This window comes from Crinia signifera, chromosome 2 (assembly GCF_055691185.1).
Source record: "Crinia signifera chromosome 2, ASM5569118v1, whole genome shotgun sequence".
In the NCBI taxonomy this organism is placed as follows: Eukaryota; Metazoa; Chordata; class Amphibia; order Anura; family Myobatrachidae; genus Crinia; species Crinia signifera.
In genome coordinates this window covers 297,736,239-297,759,979 of record NC_139218.1, presented here as the reverse complement: position 1 = coordinate 297,759,979, position 23,741 = coordinate 297,736,239, and the positions used below count along the sequence as shown (strand labels likewise).

The 23,741-nt window shown below is 38.1% G+C and overlaps 1 protein-coding gene across 8 annotated transcripts in view; it reads right to left on the bottom strand.

Moving 5' to 3' along the window:
- DACH1 (dachshund family transcription factor 1) overlaps positions 1 to 23,741 on the bottom strand; it is a 326,897-nt gene that overhangs the window by 201,588 nt on the left and 101,568 nt on the right. For all 8 annotated transcript variants that reach the window (XM_083168873.1, XM_083168877.1, XM_083168875.1 and 5 more), the window contains exon 2: positions 2,083 to 2,198. In XM_083168873.1, coding sequence (XP_083024999.1) covers positions 2,083 to 2,198 — 116 coding nt within the window. The remainder of the gene's footprint in view (positions 1 to 2,082; positions 2,199 to 23,741) is intronic.

The window sequence follows — 23,741 nt, the reverse complement described above, 5'->3', positions numbered from 1 at the left end:
GATTTATGTTGAAAAGACTATTTTATTATGTTGCAACTACACAAGACTAATCAATACAAATATTTCTCATTCTAGATATGGTTATTGCCCATTTTGCTTATGGTGGTGGGGGGATCTAAGAATGCACACCCTATATACACGAGGAGCCCATTTTGCACCTGTTTTATCAGACCTTTTGAGGCTCCTAGAGGCTATATTTTCTATAAAAGAAATGTTGATTTACATAAATAGGTGTAATAATACACTGTCCTTTTTATACAAATTGGCCCTTATTCTGATTGAGTGGGACGGCTGCTTGTTCGGTCGGACGGCCGATGTATTGTGTTTGCGCATGTGCAGAGGCGTTTCTGCGCATGTATTCCGCTGCTGCATCCACTCTAGCGACTGTTGCCAGACTAGCTTCAGCTTTCCCCGACGTACAAACTATGTGCAAGCACTGATATTGCAAATTTCTGCATTTCTGTAGACTGTAGCACTGTCAGTGATTTTTGATATGCCACCCTTACAACATCGACACAGGTAGTCTGCCTGAACTTGGCCTCTGTGGAAGTGGCTGTGTAGTGAGACACACTGACTTTCACTGACATTCACATGATATACAAGACATATTATCTTGTCCACCTCCAGTGGCGGTTGCAGCGACGACCATGATTTGCAGTGGGGATCATATTATAATATCATGTATGTAATGTATGTGCTGGATCAATCCACTGTAGAGTGCCAGTTCTATGTACAATGGGCACCGGGAATCATTATAAGCTATCACACACACCCGCCCCCGGACTCTAATTGGCTAGTTTCTCCGGAGTCCAGGGGGCAGGCTGAACAGTGTGTGATGGATTCTGCTGAATCTTGGGCACTGCAAGCCGCCCAGTGCACTCGGTGATGGCAATCCCTGTGGGATTGATCAAGCACGTATATTACATACATAAAAGCATGTACTGTACGTATATATGTGCTTAGCGTTCCCACTGCCCTTCATGGCCGCCGCTGACCAGTCAGAGCCCAGGAATGGTTATTACTTTGCAGTTCAATTTCTGGTACTGTCTGACCTCAACGCAACAGCACCTTTATAGGTACTCATTTTATATTGCATGTGTCATAAGGGTTTTCTGCAGTCACAGATAATTGCTCAGTGATGTGTTATGTATTTCCATTAATACCATACAGTATATTGTAATTAACATGAATCTTAGAAATGTACTTACTGTATCTTTATAAAACAATAAATGGAAATGGAAATAAAGTCATTTGGAACATGGGGCCTAATTCAGCATAGATTTCTACTTTGAGAAAAAAGCAGTTGCCTGTGACTAAAAAGCCACCGCCCACACAGAAAGAATAACCGCCAATCGCAAAATTGCAAATGCCTCACAAACAGCAATGCATTCACAGATACATCTGCAATAACTGAAACATCAAACAGTTTTGATCTTAGTAACTTCATTGCTGGCCATACACTAGACCAACTTTCATCCAATCATCCAAATAGTTGGATGATTGGTCTGAAAATCTGGTACTGTATGGAAGTAAATGACAATAAGCAATTTGCTCACAAACCCAGAAAAATGGACAAAGACATTCAGTCAAATTGTTTCAATAAAAGCAGATTCAACTACAGAACCTTGTCTGAATGTCAGGTTTTGTCTATTTCTAGATTTTGGGAGCAAATTACATTTGCTCCTATCCGGTACCAGATTTTTATTCTATACAACTAACTGGTTGGATGGTTGGAGGAAAGTTGGTCTGATATATGGCCAGCATAAGGCTTCCACTAATCTGCTAAAGAACCAGGCTGGAAATGTGGTCATCACTTAAGTCAGAGACCACCCATCACCGATGTCAATCCTGCGTTTCCCAAACACACCCACAAAATGCCATGTTTCTGCCCCAAAATGTTGGCTTCCTGTCATTCAAAATGTGACTTCTATGAGACTGCTATTCGTACAGATATTTACTTGTTAATTGCCACAGTGCATACTAAATTAGGCCCAGATGTGATACAGCAGGTATATATTTTATATCCAGTGATAGCACAGTTTGCCTCTTAATGATAGCTAGCACCGCACTATGTTACTGTACCTGTAGGTGGCATCATCCCTGGAGACATTAATCCAGGCACACTGTGAGGCATGATATGTGGGTTCTCTGGTGAGGTCACACTCTGTGTTCTCTTAGGGGGCCTTCCCGGTCTGGAGCTGAAAGCGAAGGAACATGTATAAAAAGAAATTAAATGTCTGCCTAAAACATCATTTGGAAGTTGTTTCAAGTGGTAACATGGACTGTAAATAAATTTGTTTCAAGGACGGTTGCTTCTGCAGTTAGATGTAATAGACTTCCATCACTAATTAGATTACATGCTGAATTCATTTTCCTCATTGAAGATCAGCCGCTCTTGATGCATAATTCATAGCATGTACCTCGTTACCTGCTTCTTCATATTAATATCTATACACAGTTTGAATTGCCTCGTTTGCATATGCTAAAGTTCTGCATGCAGCCTTCAGCATGAAAATTATGCACTAACTTGTAATAATTATTACAGTCAGCCTGCTATTGATTTATGAGACTTTTAAAAACCAAATATGTGTAGTACTTGTAATGAATGATATTTTAAGGTTCTTCAGGAAATTAAAAGGCAATGGCTGCCTTAGGAAATGTTCTGCTTGTTTGATTTAATACTACAGTTAGCTGGGAGGTGGAATGAAAGAGTGATTCAGACCTATAGCACATTTTTCGATGATATGTTTTATTACTTCGCACTGCTAGCCTGATATCTAGATGATAAATGACAATACATATCTAACGTGTGAAAAGGTCTCACAATTTCTTTATTTTTTGTCATTTAAAGATTAGTCAAGCTATGGTTTAACCCCTTCCCCCTTGAGGATGAGAACAATGTGATGGGTTTTTAGTGCCAATGCTATGCAGAATATTTAAAGGACAAAGCAACAAAGGAAAGACCGGCAATCCATTATAATTGGTGGTACATTGTTTAAGGTGACATTACATGAACTACTTTTTCACAACATTTCAAACCAAGAAATAGGAACACTGGACTGGTGCACAGACAACATCGGCAGAATGCCCGGTGCAAATGAACTTATCACACAGATTACATTGCCTACCCTCAAATGTAATATAAACATCATAATAACATAAATAATTGACAACTTGACGAGCTACTAATTATGTATGCAGCAGCCAGAATAATAGAACAGTCAGGATATAAATTGTGAAAAACAATCAGTTAACTAGGGCTGAAATACTCTGCAGTCATATTTTGTAATTTCCCCACAAAGTTTCCATATATGATGCAATGCACAAAATTGTATAGTACATTACATATGGGAGTTCATGGAGGGAAATTCCAGGTACCCTTCTTCCCTATAGCCTGGCAAGTAGCCACTACATGCAGTATAAAGGGGAGAATGCCCGGTAGCAGCAGATATTTCCTTCCAAGTCTGCTGTGTGTGTATTGGGATTTGAGTGATAATTAATCGCATCAGAAAGCGAATCTTGTAAGTAACCTACCATGATCATTGGGCCAATGACCGAAGTACTGTATTACATAAACTGCTCTAATTTTAGGACAGACTATGCTAAGTACATGCTAAGTATGGATCTTTCACGAGCTGGCACCAATTCAAACATTTGGAAACCCCCTTTAAGAAATTCTACATTCCCCTCTTTGTGAAACAAAAGGACAATTCCAATATTTAAAACAATCTGCTGTACTAACTTGCTGCCATGATTTCACATGGACAACACTGTCGTTTGGCCAGTTTGGACCCATATATAGGAACAGAGGGACTATCTATCTGTTCTGTGTTGAACAGACTTGTTAAAAAGATGTGGACACAATGTGGATGGTGACAATTTTTTAAATCTAAAAGGGCCAAATGTACTAAGCTTGAAAAGTGACAAAATGGAGTGATAAACCACCAGCTAATCCGTTCCTAACTGCAATGTCACAGGCTTTGTTTGATGGTATTAGTTGATTGGTTGGTGGTTTATCCCTCTCCATGTTATCACTTTTCAAGGCTTAATACATCTCACCCTAAGTGTGAGTTGCACCATGTACTGTATGCATCCTGATGGTTTACAAATTTGTTTAAATAAAATAGATTCAACTACAGAACCTTGTCTGAATGACCATTTTTATCTGTCTCCAGATTATGGGAGCAAATGACTGAATTACAAATTACATCCAGTACCAGATTTTTCTAGTTGGATGGTTGGAGGAAAGTTGGTCTGATGTAGGGCCAGCACTGTTTATTAACAGTTGATGGGCTTCACTATACAAATTCTAGCTGCATTAACCTAAATTTGCAGTTGCATTGCATACAATGAAGCAGTCACAACTGAAACTATATCCACCTCTAAATCAACCCTATGTGTGTGATCCTAGATGGTAAATGGATCCAGACATGGAATAACTATATTTTCAGACACTTTGCTGTCCTTGACACCATACAGATAGAATGACCTATTTGTGGCATATTATCAGTATACTATTTATTCAGCACTTTTAAAAACTCAAAATAGGAGTCACATCCTATACAGATGTGTTTTATTATGAATTCTGTGTTTCCTTTCCAAGAACAGGAATTCTCGTCCATGCGCACTTTCTTTAAACCAATTACCGCATGCATAAAGTTATTTTTTCTAGTGACTTAGTAATAAGTTGGATCCCCACATCAGCTTACAGGATCAAATACGGAAAAGATAAACATTTAGCTTAATGACATCAACAGTCAACCAAAAACATCTGTGTTTTACTTTAGAAGTGATCAGAGGATATTCCTTTGTTTACACTAAAGATAATCACAAGGTTTGTATAACTGCATTCAATTTAAGGAAGAAAATAAAGAACATACAACCTCCAAGGCCCAGAGGCAGCAATATGTTACAAATGCAGGATTTCTCTCATTTTATGTTTAGTAACCATGGTAAAACAATAGAAGTGAACTTTCCCTGAACCAATCTCCTATAATGGCCACGGTACATGTTGACCTAGAACTGCAAGTTAGAACCTGATGCTATCACACTGGCGGCTGCTAATGCGATCAACTTTTTCTGAAACTTTATCAACTCTATTAAAAGATCACTTTTAATATACCTGATTGCTGAACACAATTGGCCACAAGGGGACTGCTGACATCATACACACATCCTGTTTCCATGTTATCCATGTACATATGGAATGTCTTAAAACAATGAAGTATGTTTACAAAAGTACAAACGCTTAATATATTTTAAATTGTTTACATGTTTGATTATATGTTTGGGTGAGTTTTTTTTTTACATTTGATAACTACAAAGACATTGTCTTTAAATATGAACAGGGAATAAATCTAGATTTAATTAACTAAACAAAATAAAGTATACTGTCACAATTTGCAGTAAAATAAGAGAAATTGACCTTTTAAATGTATTCAATTATGTTAACTTGATTAAAATTAAAAAAATGAAACAAATATGAAGAAGCATTTTGATCTTTCGCAATTTGTGCCTCAAATGGGGCCCACAGGGCGATTTGAGGGCATTTTCTAAGCGATCTCACTATTAGTCCAGCGATGCACGGCCCCACGCGCCGCTATCGCCCAGCGATTAATATCCAGCATGCATGATGCCGGGTACACACTAGACGGTATTTTGAATGATTTTACCTATTCAGATAAAAACATGATAAATAAAGAGCAATAATCTGAAAATAAGATGCTCAAATTTAGGAGGGAATTCAATCTCCAACATTATTTCAGGGGAAATAGCGGCAGGTGCCTATTTAATGCTGTCGTTCCCGACAGCTTTGAAGAGGCAGATCGACAGAACAGACTGCCTTTAGCAGTCGGGCCCGTTTTGCCAAAAACAGACGGATCTTGACAAATTTACGTCCGTTTTCACAGACACGCACCCTTTTTGCCGATCGGCAGGTGGGACATTGAATCCCGCCTGCCGATAAACTGGCGAGCAGACTGTAAACGGACATGGGTCCTGACTATCGGGATGGAATACCCCCCCTAAGTATTTTGTACATCCATGTAGTACAGAATTACGTGCTGTCAATTTTTTTTTACCTCTAATACAAAACAACATTGACAAACATAAGTCCTGACTACAGCGACTTTTCCACGTGCGCAAATTTGTCAGTATTGCTTCTGCACATATGAACATACTGCTACACACCTTTCCTTGGTGTAAGGACTGTGCAAAGGTCTGAGACACTTGCACCTCCAGCATCATAAGATGCTCAAATATTGTATGGTGCATCTGTAGACACATCATCGACTGCAGCATGGAAACTTGCACAAGCCCCATGTTAGGTGCAGGATCTCTGTCAGAGATTGGCCTGCAACATGACCAATTGTGTGTCTTAGTTTGTTACCACTTCAGTGACACACACACCTGAGTCACTCCTATACCCCACCGGTAAGGCGGTGCTTCTTTATGTGTCCACCTGTCAAAACCTAATAACCGCCCAGGAATGCTCAATAATACATTTTCGAAATAATATTGAAACCATGTGTCTCAACTGCAACTGAGACTTTGTGCACATACTGTCACTTTGGGCGCATCTGCAGTCCAAAGTGACAGTATGGTGCATGCGCAGTAGGAAAAAATATTGCAACTGCATCCAACATGGACATTGTGGCCTACAAGGACTCATAACATCTATCTCTGCTATTCCACAGATAAACTTTGAAAAAATGTCATTGATTAAAGGGAAAACTGTGGCCCTGAAATGTCTGTAAAAAAAATCTTTGTATTTTGCTTCTTGTTTTTTTTTAAGAAAATATATTATATATACAATATATTTAAAATTATCTTGGAAATATAAAAAAGAATAAGTGAAAAAATATTTTCCAACAAAACTAGCATGGAGCCAAACTTTAATATGGCCTCCATACATTTCTGCGACTTCTCTGAGGGGAGAAATCACCCTTGAACTATCCGATACCTTGATACCTTCCCAAGTGGCAGAATTGCTTGCAGTCCTTTTACATGCGATATATGGCATGCGATCCCATTCCCCACTGCCAGATGGCTGTCCAAGTCGAAGGTTTGACGTGTAAGCAAGTCCGATCTCTGGCTCCGAACCTATGTGCACGGTACCATTCATCGGATTCGATCGTATGTCAGGCACATGCTATTGCCCATTTTTCACCCGATTTCTTGGCCAAATTGGTTGAAAAGTGGCCAAATCGCAGTACTGTATGGCCAGCAATTAGAGCTGTAAAGCTTCAAATATCAAATCTTCTATCATGTATCTCCAATCCTTATTTATCATGTATTTAAAAAAGTACTACACAGACCCAGCACACAGCAAACTACAGTATATTGAATGTTCTAACAATAGCCGATCCTTATTAAGCCACCATAGATTATGCTTTAGTATATTCAAATTCTGAATAACTTTTTGAAAAGTTAAACTATCAGTAAGCATCTTTGTCACGTGGGTCTTGCTAAACAAGGATCTATATTAGCAGAGATCTGTGCATAAGGCCTTCATTTCCTATCCTAGTAAATAACTTTTATGCAAAATTACTGTGATCAGATTGGATGTACTGTAGAGTATGGTCTTCATTTCATATGATCCTTTTTAAGAAGTTTTATGTGGTTTAGCGAGGATAGCTAGTAGAGGTTGTCCAAGTGGGATTTATGTGCATTATGGTTGGGATACATTTAGTACCCATTTTTCCTGTCTTCATTGTTGTTAAGTAAGCAAACTTTCTGCATCAATGTGACAGAAACATAAATTCAATGTGCTTTTAGGACCCATCTCCTTTCACTGTCTTAGTCCTACAGTAGCTTACTTTTATCCATCTAACCTGTAACATTGTTGTCCTGCACTTTTATATGTCCTGGCACTCATCTATGCCCATTTCAAGCCATCACTTCCACCCTGGGTATTGCCAGGCTAACCCAGGTCATGGCTTAGTGTGAAAGGGTCCACATAAGAAAAAAACAGTGACCCAGTAATCCAAACCAGATAGCTAATTGGGTTGAACAATGGAAGGATCTGGGTTAACGGGTAGTGTGAACATGTTCAAACTCCATGGTAAGTCAGCTAATCTTAGAACTTGGAGATAGTGTAATTCTCCATGAGCTAGTTGAAGAGTGAACACTACACCCATTTGCAATGTAAACTTCATGGATCTGAGACTACCTAGGTCAGAGCTGCAATTTGAATGGGGTCTATCCTGGGTCTGACCTGGCTTGGACCTGTGACCACAATTTTGGTCTTACATAACTAAACAAGTGGAAAATATCATCACATATTAAAATACTCTGATTTGCTGTGGAATATGATGCATTTGGTTAATAACGTGGGCACTTACAGTAAGGAATGTGGAATCTGTTTCTTGTCACATTTATCGTGTCAAAATTAGCATGTTCACAGTCATAATGTCAACCTGCTTGATATGTTATCATCTACATGTCAACATTCATCGTGTCGACATGATTATAACATCAAAAAAAATGTACCTGTTGGTCTAGTGGTGACTTATCTGATGCGGCAGCTCCAGCAGTGTTCAGCTGTAATGCTACAATGTCTTCAGGTGGATCATGTGGCACTACCAGCCGTAAATATGGCTAACCTCTAACCCCTAACACAAACCCTCCTCGCAGGTGCCTAACCTTGGGTTAGGTACCTAAGTTTTGACCATAGATGTAAACAATAAGTAGTAAGTAATAAATAAATATTTAAAATAAGTATTTACTAAATTGGTAACACAATGGAATAAATGCAATAGCGTAGTTGCATCATTTTGTTGATTTAGACTCTAGATTCAACATGACAATCATTTACAAGGCAAAATGTAGCTGCCTGCAACTCACAGGTTATTAGACATGCCACATTCACTTTTTGAACATTAGAAATCTGCATGATTACCATAGAAAGAAAATAATATACACTCTAATGATCATGTTATATATTCATGTCTCAATTGTAAAAATATTTATATAATACATAAAAAATGTTATAGAATTACAACTCGTTGAACAATATGATTTCAGCCATGTCATAAGATGAAATAGAATAAAATATAATAAAATTCAGTAGCATCCAGTCCAAGCAAATAAATTATGCAGAAATGCATATTACTAACCCTTGCATTGTATATCAAAGGTTTTTTTATGACATCAGTCATTATTATAGCAGTATGTAAAGGTATTTAATTGACATAAATCATTTTTGCATCAGTACTTTATTCTAGTCTTGTAAAATATATTGCAATATTCATTAGCTATGGTAATTCGCTCAACAGTCTTAAATATGTTTGCATCTTTTTAAAAGAACAATGATGACTTTGTCAATGAGATTTTACATGTGCCCTGCTATTAATTTCAATCGAAGATACAAACCATTTCATAATCTTAAGAAAAAAAAGATAATTGTTAACATTTAAAAGGCAAAACTCACCAGAATCATAACCGGGCCTTCATCTAGCAGGCTACTACATAAGGCACTATCAGTTTATAAAGCCAATATTATCCTTAACCATAGAAAAATGTGCAAAAACAGTTTAAACAGAAGCAGGTAAACTTACACAATGTACAGAAGCAAATCTCCCAATATGGTATATCAAAAGATATAATTGTGTCCTCATACATTTTAACTGCAGTCACACCAAACAGCTCCTCTTCACACGCCATGTCCCATAGACTGTACTACCGTCACGGAATTTTTTTTTTTTTTTTTGCCACAAATGCATCTTTGTCTCAACTGTAATGCATAGAAGACTGGGCTGAATAATTTCATATGTGCCACTGGTATATTTGGGTGCAATTGAGTCTTTGAATCTGTAAAAGATATGAAGCAGCATCCGCTGCTTTTTCTTATTCCAAATTCCATTATACTTCATACAGATGTGTCCTTGTACCTCTTGCCTCAATACGCAATGCAGCAGGAGCTAATAGATCCCATGAAACTCAGTTAGCATTGGGCATTTTTTTTCACGTCACTATGTGCATAGGACGCACAAGCAGACTCTGCTGATTAAAAAATATGTCATGCTTATATTCTATGTACGACTTTGCAGATACACCCACAATTGCAGGCAGAATATAGACACCCTGCATATCAGTGCATCCTATGCACCTTATTAGTCTAACATCGGAATCCCAAATGCCGGAACACAGACAGGGGGGCAAGCACTACGAAGTCCCTTGCAGGCTCACTGGGCTCACAATGCTGATGGCTCAGTGGTTCAATGCACTCACCATGGGTTCTATTCTCACTATATTGGGCTTGTGGACCTCCATGAGGGAGATTAGCCCCTGTTATTTGGGATCACGACTATTGGGCATTTAGGAGTAGGGATTCTGATATCAAACAAATGACCATCAGAATCCCGACTGTCAGAGCGTCAACATTTTGGTGCCCTGTGCCAGAAAGAACATTGGATCTCCCTCTCCCCATATTTAAAATAGGGACTGTGCACACAGGAAGTACGTGCCAAAAATATAGGGGTGTGGCTCAAATGGGAAAGGAGCATGGTCACAGAATTGCCCCTTATACACATTATGCAAGGTAGAGCCCCTTATATACATTATGTCAGATAGATACCCTTACACAGATTATGCTAGATTGAGCCCCTATACACATTATGCCAGGTTTAGTCCCTTATACACACTACACCAAGTAGAACCCTTTATACACTCTACACCAGGTTGAGCTTCTTATAAACAATATGCCAGGTAAAGTCCCTAAAGTGAGTGATGGGTGGTGTGTGTATGTGTGTTTTGTCATCAGCACACCTTCACTGGAGCACCTTTGCTTACATGACTTGTCTTTATACCCAAACCACTAGCAATCCCCAGCTGCCTCCTATACCAATAAGTCTTGTGGAAGAAGATGAGGGGAGGCATGCCACACAGAGGGCAGACTCGTACATGCTGCCTTCTCTAATGTCTACAGCTTTCACTGCTGCACAGGGCAGCCAGCACCTATTAGGGTGGTGGCACCATCTGCACTATCCTAGTTATAACCATGGTTGGTATTCCCACCTGTTATAATGATTCTCCTTTAATGATAGGGCACCACAGGGTTCCCACAGTATCTACATAAACATTAGGGGGAAAAAACCAAGAAAAAGTTACTTACAGTGCAAAAAAATGAGAACTGTATAAGGTTTATAAACAAAGCTGCAGCGATGAAGCAGAGTCCATAGTTTAGGTACCGTTGTAGACAATAGGGAGGAGATGGTGGTATTAGGGAATAAAAATCACATAAGGGAGGAATGGTTTTGGTGGTGAGAGCACAACAATTACTAATAAAAACACAGGTAGAGGTGTATGTATATACAGAACTGTATGTTTCAAATACAAGTAGCTATTGAATGTGTACTTCAAAAACTAGGTTAAGTATCTCCAGCTAGTGAACTGCATATGTCTATTAAATAACTATTAGCATTCCTGACAGTGCAGGAAGCTGGCTCTTAATCTGTTATACAAGGCTTCAAAGCACAGCACAGCCCATGGAAAAATGAACAATCCTTTAATACAAATTATTTAATGATAAATCTATACACTGGTATACTTGCCTCAACACAGTAGAAAAATCATTGTCTGCAGGCATGCAAGGTTTATTTGCACAACTCCTTTTACGTACGCAACAAAACTGCCAATCAAAAAGCATGAAATATTAAATCGTCATTGCCCTTTAAAATCCTTTAACTTGAATTCTCTAATTGTTCCTTCACTTTATCTACCTGTACCAGAAAGTAAATAAATTAACAAAATAGCTTTTATCGCACAGAATAACCTTTTAACTGAGGGATTATCTGTGGTTTATTTTTCATTTCTATCACTGCAGATAGCAGTTCATGCCTCATTGATTAGTTTGCTGAGGTGCTGACCAGAAATGAAAACAAGGTCTCTTAGAAATTGCCAGGACCTATGAAAAAAATAAAGGAAAAGGAAAAACATTACAGAACGCAGCACAGCTTCTAAACGTTATATTTTCAAACTGTAGTTTTCAAGATTCCAGGAGGCAAGGGTCAGAAAAGGTTCATTTAGTTTTGTCAGTATGTGACAGGAAGTAATTTCAATATAATATTCAAAAGGGCAATCACTGCTTTGTTTCTTTGTATTTCCTATAATATGCTTGCGTTCATTTAGTTAACTAGAGTCATGCTCAAAGTGTGGTGGTTCAGATTTATTTTATAGCTTAATAATGACATGTTACAAGAAAGAACCAAATAACAATGATTATGGTTTAAAATATAAAGAATTTCAGTTTATTGAGCTGGTTTACAACCACAAAAATGCATTTATCTCATGGGTTCCAGGATATCATATCTATACTGCAGCAATTGGGAAAAAAAGGTAAGTAGCAGACAAGAGGGTACTGTTGGATATTTCAAAATGCACTTATTCAGGGCAGATACATGGCCAGTGGCTTGTTCCAATGTTCCACACAGAGTATTATTGAGTCAGACATTTGTTTAACTTTGTCGACTATTATAATTATTATTATTATTAAATTAATGAGACTAAAAACAGACATAAACATATGATTTTGTAGGTTATATTTAGTATTTGCATACTAGACCCATCATGTTATGAATCAAGGGCTCCCCCCCCCCCCTATATTACCCAGATGCTTTTTCATGTATTTACTTCTCTCCATCTCCCACAGCAGAAGCAGAAAGGTAGGAGGAGGGGGGGGGGGGGGACTGCCTGTGCTATATTTGGTGCAAACCACCAATGGTCCACATACCACTTCACCAGGCCAGCCTGAAGAAATGCAGATCAAAAATATGCATTGGAATTTAAAGACCAAACTCAAAGAGTAGAGGGTGCGGTGGAGAGAAGCAGGTTGCAGAGAAGGGTCTTCAGGTATTTACAGATAGAGCCATCCTCATCTGAACCTTTAATAGGATTAAGTGAGCTAGAGCTGTTGGACTTAATCCAATTCCAATCCCTGACTGTATTGTTCTATGTATTGTATTGCAGATTAGAACAAATAGGCCTTGGTGTGCCATGACTCGCCAGGGCTATCCAGAGATGGCTAGTTGAAGAAGGCTCCATATGTAGTTAAAGGAAGAGGGTGCCAGAACATATTAGAGGATGCCAGATTATGGCTCAGTAAGGAGCAGAGTTCCAGAAGAGAGTAATGGGTAAACAGGATCATAGGCAAATGAAAGAGACATCATGCCAAGTGTAGGGTTTTAGTGATGATTCACCTATAGACATGCCTATTTATGCCTACGTAAATCTTTGCATGACGCAACACTTTGTTACAGCTCATGTTCATCTTTTCAGTCAAGACTGGAGTTACCATTGAAATGTTTATGACTCTGTAGTGCAAATTAATTCAGACGCTCATTTCTGGAGTGTGCAACACAAACAGTCTTATGTTCTACCCAGCATCAGGCCCAATGCATTAAATTGAACTCTGTACATATGCACTTTCCTGATCTATTTTGCAGTCGCCCCTTTTTAATAAATTCTTCTCTCAAAAACAGAACAAAATATAGTAATGCATGTAAGATAAATCACATTGCAGTGGTCCCCCTTGTATTGGAAGCTTTCCATTCTATGTAGTATATGATATATGAGCTAATTTATTGTCACATAAATGCAGGTTTGTTCATTTTTTATTCTAATTCATTTTCAGTTCCATACATTTTAATATATGCAAGATAATCAAAATCAAGTACTCAATGTTTATTTCATGAAGTCAAGCAGTAAGTCATGCTGATGTTATAGATTTATTACATTACTATGTCAGCACGGTTAGGTTCTTGTGCTTTCCATAAGTGGACATCCTATATACCAGCATTAGCTTTATTAATGTTTATTAATGTTTCAAGAAATGTCAATAATTTCTACAATGAATTGACTAAAATATCTATTAAAGTCTCACAGTAAGATTGAAAACTAGTTTTGTGAATCAGAGTGCAATTAATTTCTAGTATTTCTGATATTTGCAAATATTCAATACTATGTCTCTGACTTGGCTGGTAAACAAAATAAATATAATAATAATAAATAACAGAGAAATCAATTATATAAATGAGCATTTATATTAAAGGTTACGTATACTTGATGGTAGAGGTTGGACTTGGGCGTTCATCTTTTTTTAACTAGTTAACTATGTTACTATTAGCAGTGCTCAACCATTCCATCCTCAAAGTAGGACTAGGCCATTAATAGCAGGAGCATCATTATTAACATCATTATCATCAATATTACCTTTATATCTTTGTATATGTTGTCAAAATACTTTACGATAGTGTTAATTTATAATTCAAAAATACTTTTAAAAGGGTGTTTATTTAAGAATCCAAAAAATAAACATGTATACTTATTAGGTGTTTTTACAGTATGTTACATATATACAGTAACTTTGAGAAAGAAGTATGTTCAGAAAAGTGAAGGGCAGACTACTTTTTTTACATCTTCCTTCCCAGACTTCATTCCCTTATACACATTTCTCTTTTGAAATTTGATAATGAAAATTTAGCAATTAAGATAATAAAAAGTATAAAAGGGTATACAATAATGGTGGAATACATACAGTATGTAATGAAATATGTAAAATATCCTCTTAATCAGTGATATCACTTGTGTGATAGACCTTAATTTTATAGTATTAAGAATTTCAATGTGTCTGCAGAGGTAAAACATGCCTGATTATAAGTATCATCAAACATAAAAAGCTTTACGCGCCCATTCCCACTGAGCCCTCTGCCGCCCTCTGCAGCACCCTCGCAGCCCCCCCCCCCCCCCCCCAGCTGCCCTCGATCCCTGCCCATCTCCCTGAATTGAAGTTGGGCTGAGAGGCGCTCCATCTGTACAGTATTCCACAGTGAATTGTGTCATCATGCACCTTAACCATACTTGCCTACTTTTGAAAACTAGTTTCAGGGAGATTATAGTTGGTAGTAGAATTTTGCCGTGTTTCATGCTCCACCCAAAGGGTGTGTCTAGGTCCATATCTGGAGAGATTGTGAAAAGAGATTGTGAACGTGGCACCTAGAAGCGTGGTTTTGTACTGCTACATCTGGAATCTTTTAAAATGACTTATATCCAAATGTAGATGAGCCCCAAAGCAGTTAATAAGAGCTATTATACTTGGTAAAGTGCTGGGAAATGGTGCTGATGATTTAATATAAATGTGTTGATCTTTCATTCCTTTTATCCCCAAAAATGTAACAGTGTAACCTGGGCTAGGTGAAATGAGGGAGATTGCTAGACTAATGAGGGAGAGAGGGAGATTGCTGCTATTTCAGGGAATCTCCTGCAGAATGCAGGAGGGTAGGAAACTATGACCTTACCCCAAATCACCAGAGGAGTGAACAGGATGTGGGAGGCAGATGACTGTTGTGTATGTGACACTCACAGCACTCACTGAAGTATATCAAATAAACTGGAAAATGTTTACAGTATACAGGGAAAACCGACAAAAATTGTAATTCAGACACCTGGTTAAATCCTTTTTATTTAACCAATCTATACCAATGTTTTTGTTAATTTTCCAGCTTTTTGCAGCAAATGGTTGATTGTATTATGTTCCCAGATACAGTATTACCAGGTTTTCATACCAACCAGCCAGATTGAAAAGATAATCTTATAGTGTGTATCCAGCGTGAGTCTGTTTACAAAGCACAATGGAAGTGACCTTTTAGAACATTGTTTACATATTCAGACTCGGGCTAACACAACTATACAACCCCTTAAAGTTGTCTGTTGCAAATTTGGGTGAAACAGTAGCAGATACAGAATTTTTTAACAAGTCAGAGTCAAAAGGGACATGGCACACTGAGAAGAGCTGCATGGCACAGTTGCAGCAGCAGTCTGTAATTTAAACAGCATGCAAAACTCAATTGTTGTAATTTAACCACAAATCCTAATGAAATGGAGTAAAAAAGTTTAGATGAGAATACCTTGAATGGAAAAATGCCTTCCTCTGCCATTGCCAGACATGCAGTTTGCCACAATTGGTTTTGTGTGTGTGTGTGTGTGTGTGTGTGTGTGTGTGTGTGTGTGTGTGTGTGTTGTTATTATTAGTGAGGTCCTAATTTGTGGCACCCAAAAGTGGGTGTTTCAGGGTATAGCAGTTAATACATTAACATATTTTATGGCATTTCGCCACACTACACCACACAATAGAACCCCATAAACAGGTTACACCACACAGCAGAGCCCCTTTTACATGTTACATCACAGTAGACACACTCCCAGGAATTGCTGTAGGCAGAGATGGGAGTGACAGAAGGAAGGGGTGCATAAACACAGGTAGTAGTGTTGCCCCAGTAATACATGTAGTGGTGTGTTCAGCAGAGAAGGAGCCTGGCGCACTGCTACATACATCATGAGCAGCGCTGCAGCTAGTGGGTGTTTCCAGTCAGTTGTCAGCTCACATAACATAAGCGCTGCATATGGGCTATGTGCAAGATACCACTGGCACTACCCTAGCTATGGCCCTGGTGATCTCTATTTTACTTTGAACTCAATATATTACATACCGACCTGGCTTGGACCACAATAAGATTACTGGCTAAATTCTGCAGCAGCACAGATCAATGGATGCACATATTCCTAGGTTATCACTTGTACAGTCAACACTTTAGCAAGACAAAGCATTCACATTATTGGGACTGACACAAAAGACAATCTGGAATAAACTGTTCAGTATTACAGCACTAGTGGGAAGTGCCTGATAAATACCTTGTTTGTATTTTCAGTCTCAGTTTATCTAAAATGAGCCTGTAGGTAATCAGAACTCTAGAGCCTCTAGCTTACAGTTTATTTGCTGTCTGAAGATAGAATTGTGAATAGATTCTCTAAAATATAATGTTACCATATATAAAAAGCATATACAATTGGGTAATATGCCTCACATTCATAAATATAGCTTATGTGTATTTTTTCTTCTTCAGTTTTGCTATTTATGTAATTGAATATATGTTTTTGTATTTAAATATAATAATTAATAAGAAGTTTTTTTGCAAATTGTCAGAATCATACTGTATAAACAACTTTACTTTTTGGAACATTTAAACAGCACGTAATCATTATCAATGCATAGTAGTCAACATTTTATAATATTTTCCATAAGTTGTTTGATCCGGCAGATTGGAAAGTCATGTGGAGCACATCATCTAGTGCAGGCATGTCCAAACTATGGCCCTCCAGCTGTTATGAAACTACACATCCCAGCATGCCTTACAATAGTTTCAGCATGAACTAATAGCAAGACTGTGGCAAGGCATGATGGGACTTGTAGTTTTGCAAAAGCTGGAGGGCAATAGTTTGGACATGCCTGCTCTAGTGTGTACCTGCTATGCTGGTGATGATGCTTGCCCCCACGCATGGTCAGCAACATCTTCCATAGGCCCCGAAGGCTTACAGAAGACATAGATAGTGAGGGCAATGCTGTGGAATGCCACATGGCTGCCACCAGATCTCCATCACCCTATGTACTTGCTGATACCCAATCCCGGTGGTTCCTGTTGTCCGTGATCTCGCTGGGTACACACATTGTTTAGTCAGCTAGTGCATGCAGGAAAGTTACATGTATTACTGTGTCTAGGTTATTCAGATCAGATCACAGGACAAATTTGTACTCAAAATGGGCAAAACCATGAGCACTGCAGGTGGGGCAAATGTAACATGTGCAGAGTTTTGGATGCGTTATTTTTTTTCTGCGCATGGTAAATACTGGCTGCTTTATTTTAACACTGCTATTTAGATTACAGTTTGAACACACCCCACCCAAATCTGACTCTCTCAGCACGTTACATTTGCCCCACCTGCAGTGCACATGGTTTTGAAAACGAAATTGTCCTGCAATGAAATCTGAATTAGGCCCCTTGTTAGGTCACTGCAATTTCTATTTCATGTACTCATGTTCATGTATTTCAGGCATACTTTTGGCACAGGCACTTTAAAAGGCAATTTTTGGAAACCCTAGAATCACCCCAAAAACACTCAATCCCACCACAGCATCGAGAAAGGGTGAGACACATGTACTTTATAATGTAGGGATATAACTGGAGATCCTTTGTGATTGTGACCTACTGCCATTGAATACAAGTGTTTTATGTGTGTGATGTGTGTAAATAGTTTTTTACCCTATGACCAGTGTTCCCTTTAAGCTGTGCGCACCACTCGACGAACGTGCGCACAGACATTACAACAGAGCGCACAAAGCAGCAGTGGTCCCTTTTTGCAGTTGTGGACTCAATTAATGTGTGTTTCACCCATTAACTACATGGTGTGCTGTGTTTTGAATGTTTAAATGTTTATTATCATTTTAAAGTAAAGTTAACACAAATGCTGAACATCATTTTGCAGTTATATATACCGTATATACTCGAGTATAAGTCGACCCGAATATAAGCCGAGGCACCTAATTTTACAACAAAAAAACTGGGAAAACGTATTGACTCTAGTGGGACCCTCACTCGAGTATAAGCTGAGAGGGGGGGCTTTTTCAGCAGAAAAAATGTTCTGAAAAGGTAGGCTTATACTCGAGTATATATGGTAAGTGACGCACAAAAATTTAAATTTCCTTCCAAAATTGCACAGCCAAAATCTTTTGCTGCACACAGCCTTCGTAAAATTAGAGGGAACATTGCCTATGACCATTCCATCAAGTAATTGGGATTACAATAAGCCTAACACCAGTAACGTGTCTTATAGCACAATATACTGTAACGCATCTTTCAGACTGCACCATATTCTGTTGTATCTTATAGGTTATCAAAGTAATAAATCAAATAACTGATTAAAGGGTGATATAACTTCGAGTAAAGGTGTTGTACAGGTTTGACCAATCCATCTTTAAAATAACTTGCCTATATTTGTTGGCTTAAAATAAAGGGGGTAAATAAAACTTTTTCTATGGTACAAGGAACCCGTATTCAGCTAAACTCACCTCCGGATTGATGAAAATAACTTGGGGGAAACCTTGCTGTAGGCAGATAGCTTCCCAGTCTATAAAGTACCTGGGGTTAGCTACTAAAAACAAGATAAATAAGTTCCAGGAATAAAATATACCAGCAATAGATGTACTTCATGTCTTAGAAAAAAAAGAGAGGAGCAGTTTGGCGCAAAACTTATTTTGTACATAGAGAGCAAGTTATAAAAGTGAGAGGTTCCCAAAAGCGCATAACCCCTTTAAATCATGTGCCCGTTCCTTAAGTAAAGTTGCACATGCAAATACCTTGAAGTAATAACAATCTGACACTGATGAATCATTTTAGCATTTGCTCAGTGAAAATACTGTATGATGTGACCTTACTGCCTCAATTGGCTCAAGAGCAATACAGAGACACAGACCTTGAAGTTTTTCTATTGTATCATTGATAATAGTTTCAACATGTCACATCAAGGATTATTTAACACAAAACTAAATTGATGTGTTGTTAAAAACGTCACCATTTTAGAGTATAAAAAAATTGACAAAGAACGTGACACAAAAAAGTACTGAAATTGCAATATTACAGTATGCCCCTTTCACATTGCAATTAATATGGCGGGTTATTGAACATGAATGAGCAGAAACCCAAAAATGTGCATTGGGAAAGCACCCAGTTGAAATAAGCTGGGTCTAGTCAACTGTCACCTCAACTCGGGTAGCGACCAGGGTTGAGCATGAAGTCAATCCAACTTGCAGGGAAGTGTGAATGTTTAAGTTGGGTTGATGATACGCAGCAACCGTTCACATCATTGGAAGAGCCAGTGCATGGAGATGATCTTGGTACCTATCGTCAGTTATGTCACCAACCCTGCAATAAGCCATGTGGGGCTACTACTTTGAAAGGGGTCGCACCTGGGATGGACCCATGTAAAAAATCCCAGTACCTGTGGGGCATCATTTATTGTATCACAGATTCTAAGCATATTCCAAATATTTGAAAATACTAAATATTATAATCTAAAATAATATATAAAGGTAATAAATTATTTATAATATAGCAATATAGTTTAAACATCTTTTGAGCTTGCATAATAATGCCTGATTGTAGCCAAAATGTCCATCTAAAATATAGATTTGCAGTCACTATCACCTATGCCAGGATTTCTGGAGTATACATTCCCACTTTTAGTGTAGTGATTTTGTTTCATATTGACAATGGGTCAGAGATAAAGTTTAGTGCACTAAAAGTATTTTTATATTGTTCTAAAGCAATTTGCGTTAAAAACAGACTCTGGTTGTAGGTCCGTAAGAACAATATTGTAGGCCAAAACAAACACACCCATTTGCGGAAACCAATTAAAAAAATAGCATAACATACCCCTCCTGTGCTCCTGCACCATCTCTCAACATGCTTCCATAGCATGAATGGCTGCCAGCACTCCAGCCATCCTCCAATCAACCTGCTAACAGACATTCACTCTCTGACTGCAGGCTTGGAAGCAATTAGAGGATGCTGCCTCACCACCCTTAGTGTTATCACCCTAGAGTGGAGGGGCCCTATGCAGTTGCTCAGTGTGCCTATAAAGTAAGATGGCCCTGATTGTTAGTACCTGCATTACATACATTTGTGTCTTTGCTAATCATTGCCACGATGCATTTGTGCACATACATCTAAGAAATCACACAATGCATTCTATATGGATTGTGAGTGTGACTATTCGCACATGCCAGTGTTTTTTTGTTGTTGTTGTTGTTGCAATAAACTGTTGTTGATTTCCTAAAATGTATTCTCTTTAGATTGAGCACAATTGATCAGAATGTACAACTTTATATAATGCCAAATCACGCATCCAGGTGTGTCCACATAATTTTTTGCTGCAATCATGCCAAACAGCCCCTCTTGGCAAGCCAGGTCGCATGCAATCTTTTTACAGTGTGTCCTTTTTACATCACCAAAATAACTGCTCAGACCCGGGTTGTTGCCAGTTCGAGGTGCAGTGTGAAAGCAAAAACCTGGCATTTCCTCCCGGGTTATAAGAAGGGTTGATCCAGAGTCACCATCTGTATATTGGGCAGACCCAGGTCAGACCAGGGACCTTGATCTTGGGTTCGAACAGTGTTTGCAGTTTGAAAGGTGTAAGAGTCTCTGAATCTGTACACAACATGTTGCAATGTAGCAGCTACAACTTTTTTTCAATACAAGTTCTATTCCGGACTTGTAGCAGAACCTGGCAATACCCCAGTGAGCCATTTCAACACCCACTTGTGTGAATGTACAAAGAGAACACATGTGAAGTCATATGTGAACTGTGTAGATTGAATGTAATTGGGCAGCCTCACTTATGGACATTATTGGTGATTGTGGGATTGTTATCAGCTTGACTGAAGAGATAATGGAGGGCAAAATTCCTGTTACCATGTGTACTGTCTTGTTCGCAATTGGAATGCTATATAAGTAAATATAATACATTAGGGTGGCACGAATGGTGCAATGGTTAGCATTACTGCCTCACTACACTGAGGTCATGTGTTTGATTCCCAACATGGCCCTAATGGTGCAGAGTAGATTGTAAGCTTGCAGCAGGGCCCTCTAACCTCCAAGTCTGTCTGTTGTAACCCATTTTGTTTTATCACTGTCTACCATTGTAAAGCGCAACGTAATCTGCTGCACTATATAAGAAACTGAAAATAAAATAAATTAAATAATATTCTCCCTGTGTTTGCATGGGTTTCCTCCAGGTTCTCCAGTTTTTTCCCACAACCCAAAAATATACTTGTAGGTTAATTGGCTCCCAACAAAGTTAACCCTAGAATTAATGTGTGTGTGTGTGTGTGTGTGTGTGTGTGTGTGTGTGTGTGTGTGTGTGTGTGTGTATATATATGGTAAGAGAATATAGATTGTAAACTCCACTGAGGCAGGGACTGATGTGAATGTTCAAAATAATCTCTAAAAAAGTGCTGCGTAATATTTGTATGCAATTTATAAAGAAAGAAAGAAATCATAACTATTTTTCGCTCACCACCTCGGTGGGTTCCTACAATATGACCCTTGATAAATTGCCCTGAAAACACTTCCATGTTTTTTATTTGGGTCCACAATTCTTTAATAAATAGACCTCTCAATGTGGCTCTCAGATTTGATCTAAAATGTAGATTTAGTGCTGTCACTCTTCCATACTCTACAGGTGTTTAAATGACCCAATAGAGTTTCACTAATTTCCATAGATTGCTCTGAATGCTGTAGAGCATAACTATTCTTCTGATGTCCTGTGTAAATGAATTGATCCATACCTTTGATTCTTTCAAAGGAAAACCTTTAACAACACTATATCACCTCTGTGGCAGTCCACGGGACACACATTTTACATAACACATGTAAGAACAAAGAAAAAGAGGTCATGGTGTTTTTAGTCAAAAAAGGCAGGATGTGTTTCCAAAAAAATAGTCTGCCGTATATTCTGTAACGGCTCTTACTTTAAACAACCTGATCGTTTCAAATATTATATTAATATACCATACATTCAGAACGAATTCAATGCTTACACTAGTAAGAGAAGAAAAAAGCAAGAAAGAAAATTGTAAAACACAAGAAGTAAAGCTTATAAATTAGAAGAAAATCCTTTTCAAAACAGCCTGCGATCTTTGAATCTGTGCAGGCTTATTATCAATTCAAGTACTGTTTGCTTTACAAAACTGAACAATACTTTTCATCGGAACACAAGACCATTTGCATTCGCTGCTTTGGCTGATTTTCCACTTCTATAAAATGCATTGCATGTGAAACAAGTCTTCAAAAAACAAGACCCAAAAAAAACCTACTACTCAGGGTGCCTTTGAGGATATTTAATTAAAATCTAATCCTGCATTCATTAAGGCTCACATAAATTAAGCTGTCATTCATAAGATTTATGGATTCTCATTTGCATATTGCATACAATTCATCAATTACTCAAGTATGAAAGGAGCACATTTCCCTAGGAGCTGCCTGCTACTCTGCCAACATTTGAAATGAGGAAAAGAGCAAGACTGTCAGCCATTCGCACAAACTTTCTTCTTAATGTCTGCTCCTTGATTAATCTAATTTTCTAGCCATTTCTTACAAGATCCAACAACAGGCTTTCTGCAACTTTCAATTATTTTCCCTGTCTTCATTGCAAACTGTTCATGTCTTATAATGCTACTTCATGTCTGAGTGATTATTATTTGTTTGCTAATGATATGTTAAAAATAGGGGTGAATGGTGGTGTTGGATGTGTTACATAGTTTAGTAACCAAGGATACATATTTAAATTTTAATTATGCAATTTTTTTCTTCTATTTTAAAAATAAATCATTATACAATTGAAGGCAAATTGTTGTTATGATCACTGTCATTACAGGAAAAATGTACTGTTTTGACATTAAATTGTCATTGCATTTAACCTGGTAACTTTATATAGCGGTGTCTGTAGATAAGGATGAGATAATGTGTGATCCATTTATTATCCCACAACTTTCTCGTCAGTTGACAGGTGATGCTGTAACATGGACAGCACTTTGTACAACTGCCTCAGCAGATCTGCCCATCTGCAGAATTTGCTCAATGACCTGTTGTGTGCCCACTTTGACATATTGCACATATCTGTGTTGTTGTTTTTTTTGCAGTGATCAAGAAGATGACTGGGGGCTATGCATTGTGGGAAGTCAGGAACTGTACACATATAGGCCAACTATAGTCATTAGCTGACCACATTTGTGAGCCTTAGCCAAGCGAGGCAAGATTTATGTTGACTTATTTTAACTGAACTCTATTTATGACAATTCAGCCAATATGACCATGTTTGGCAACAAGCCTGTCCGTTTATGGACAGCTTAAATT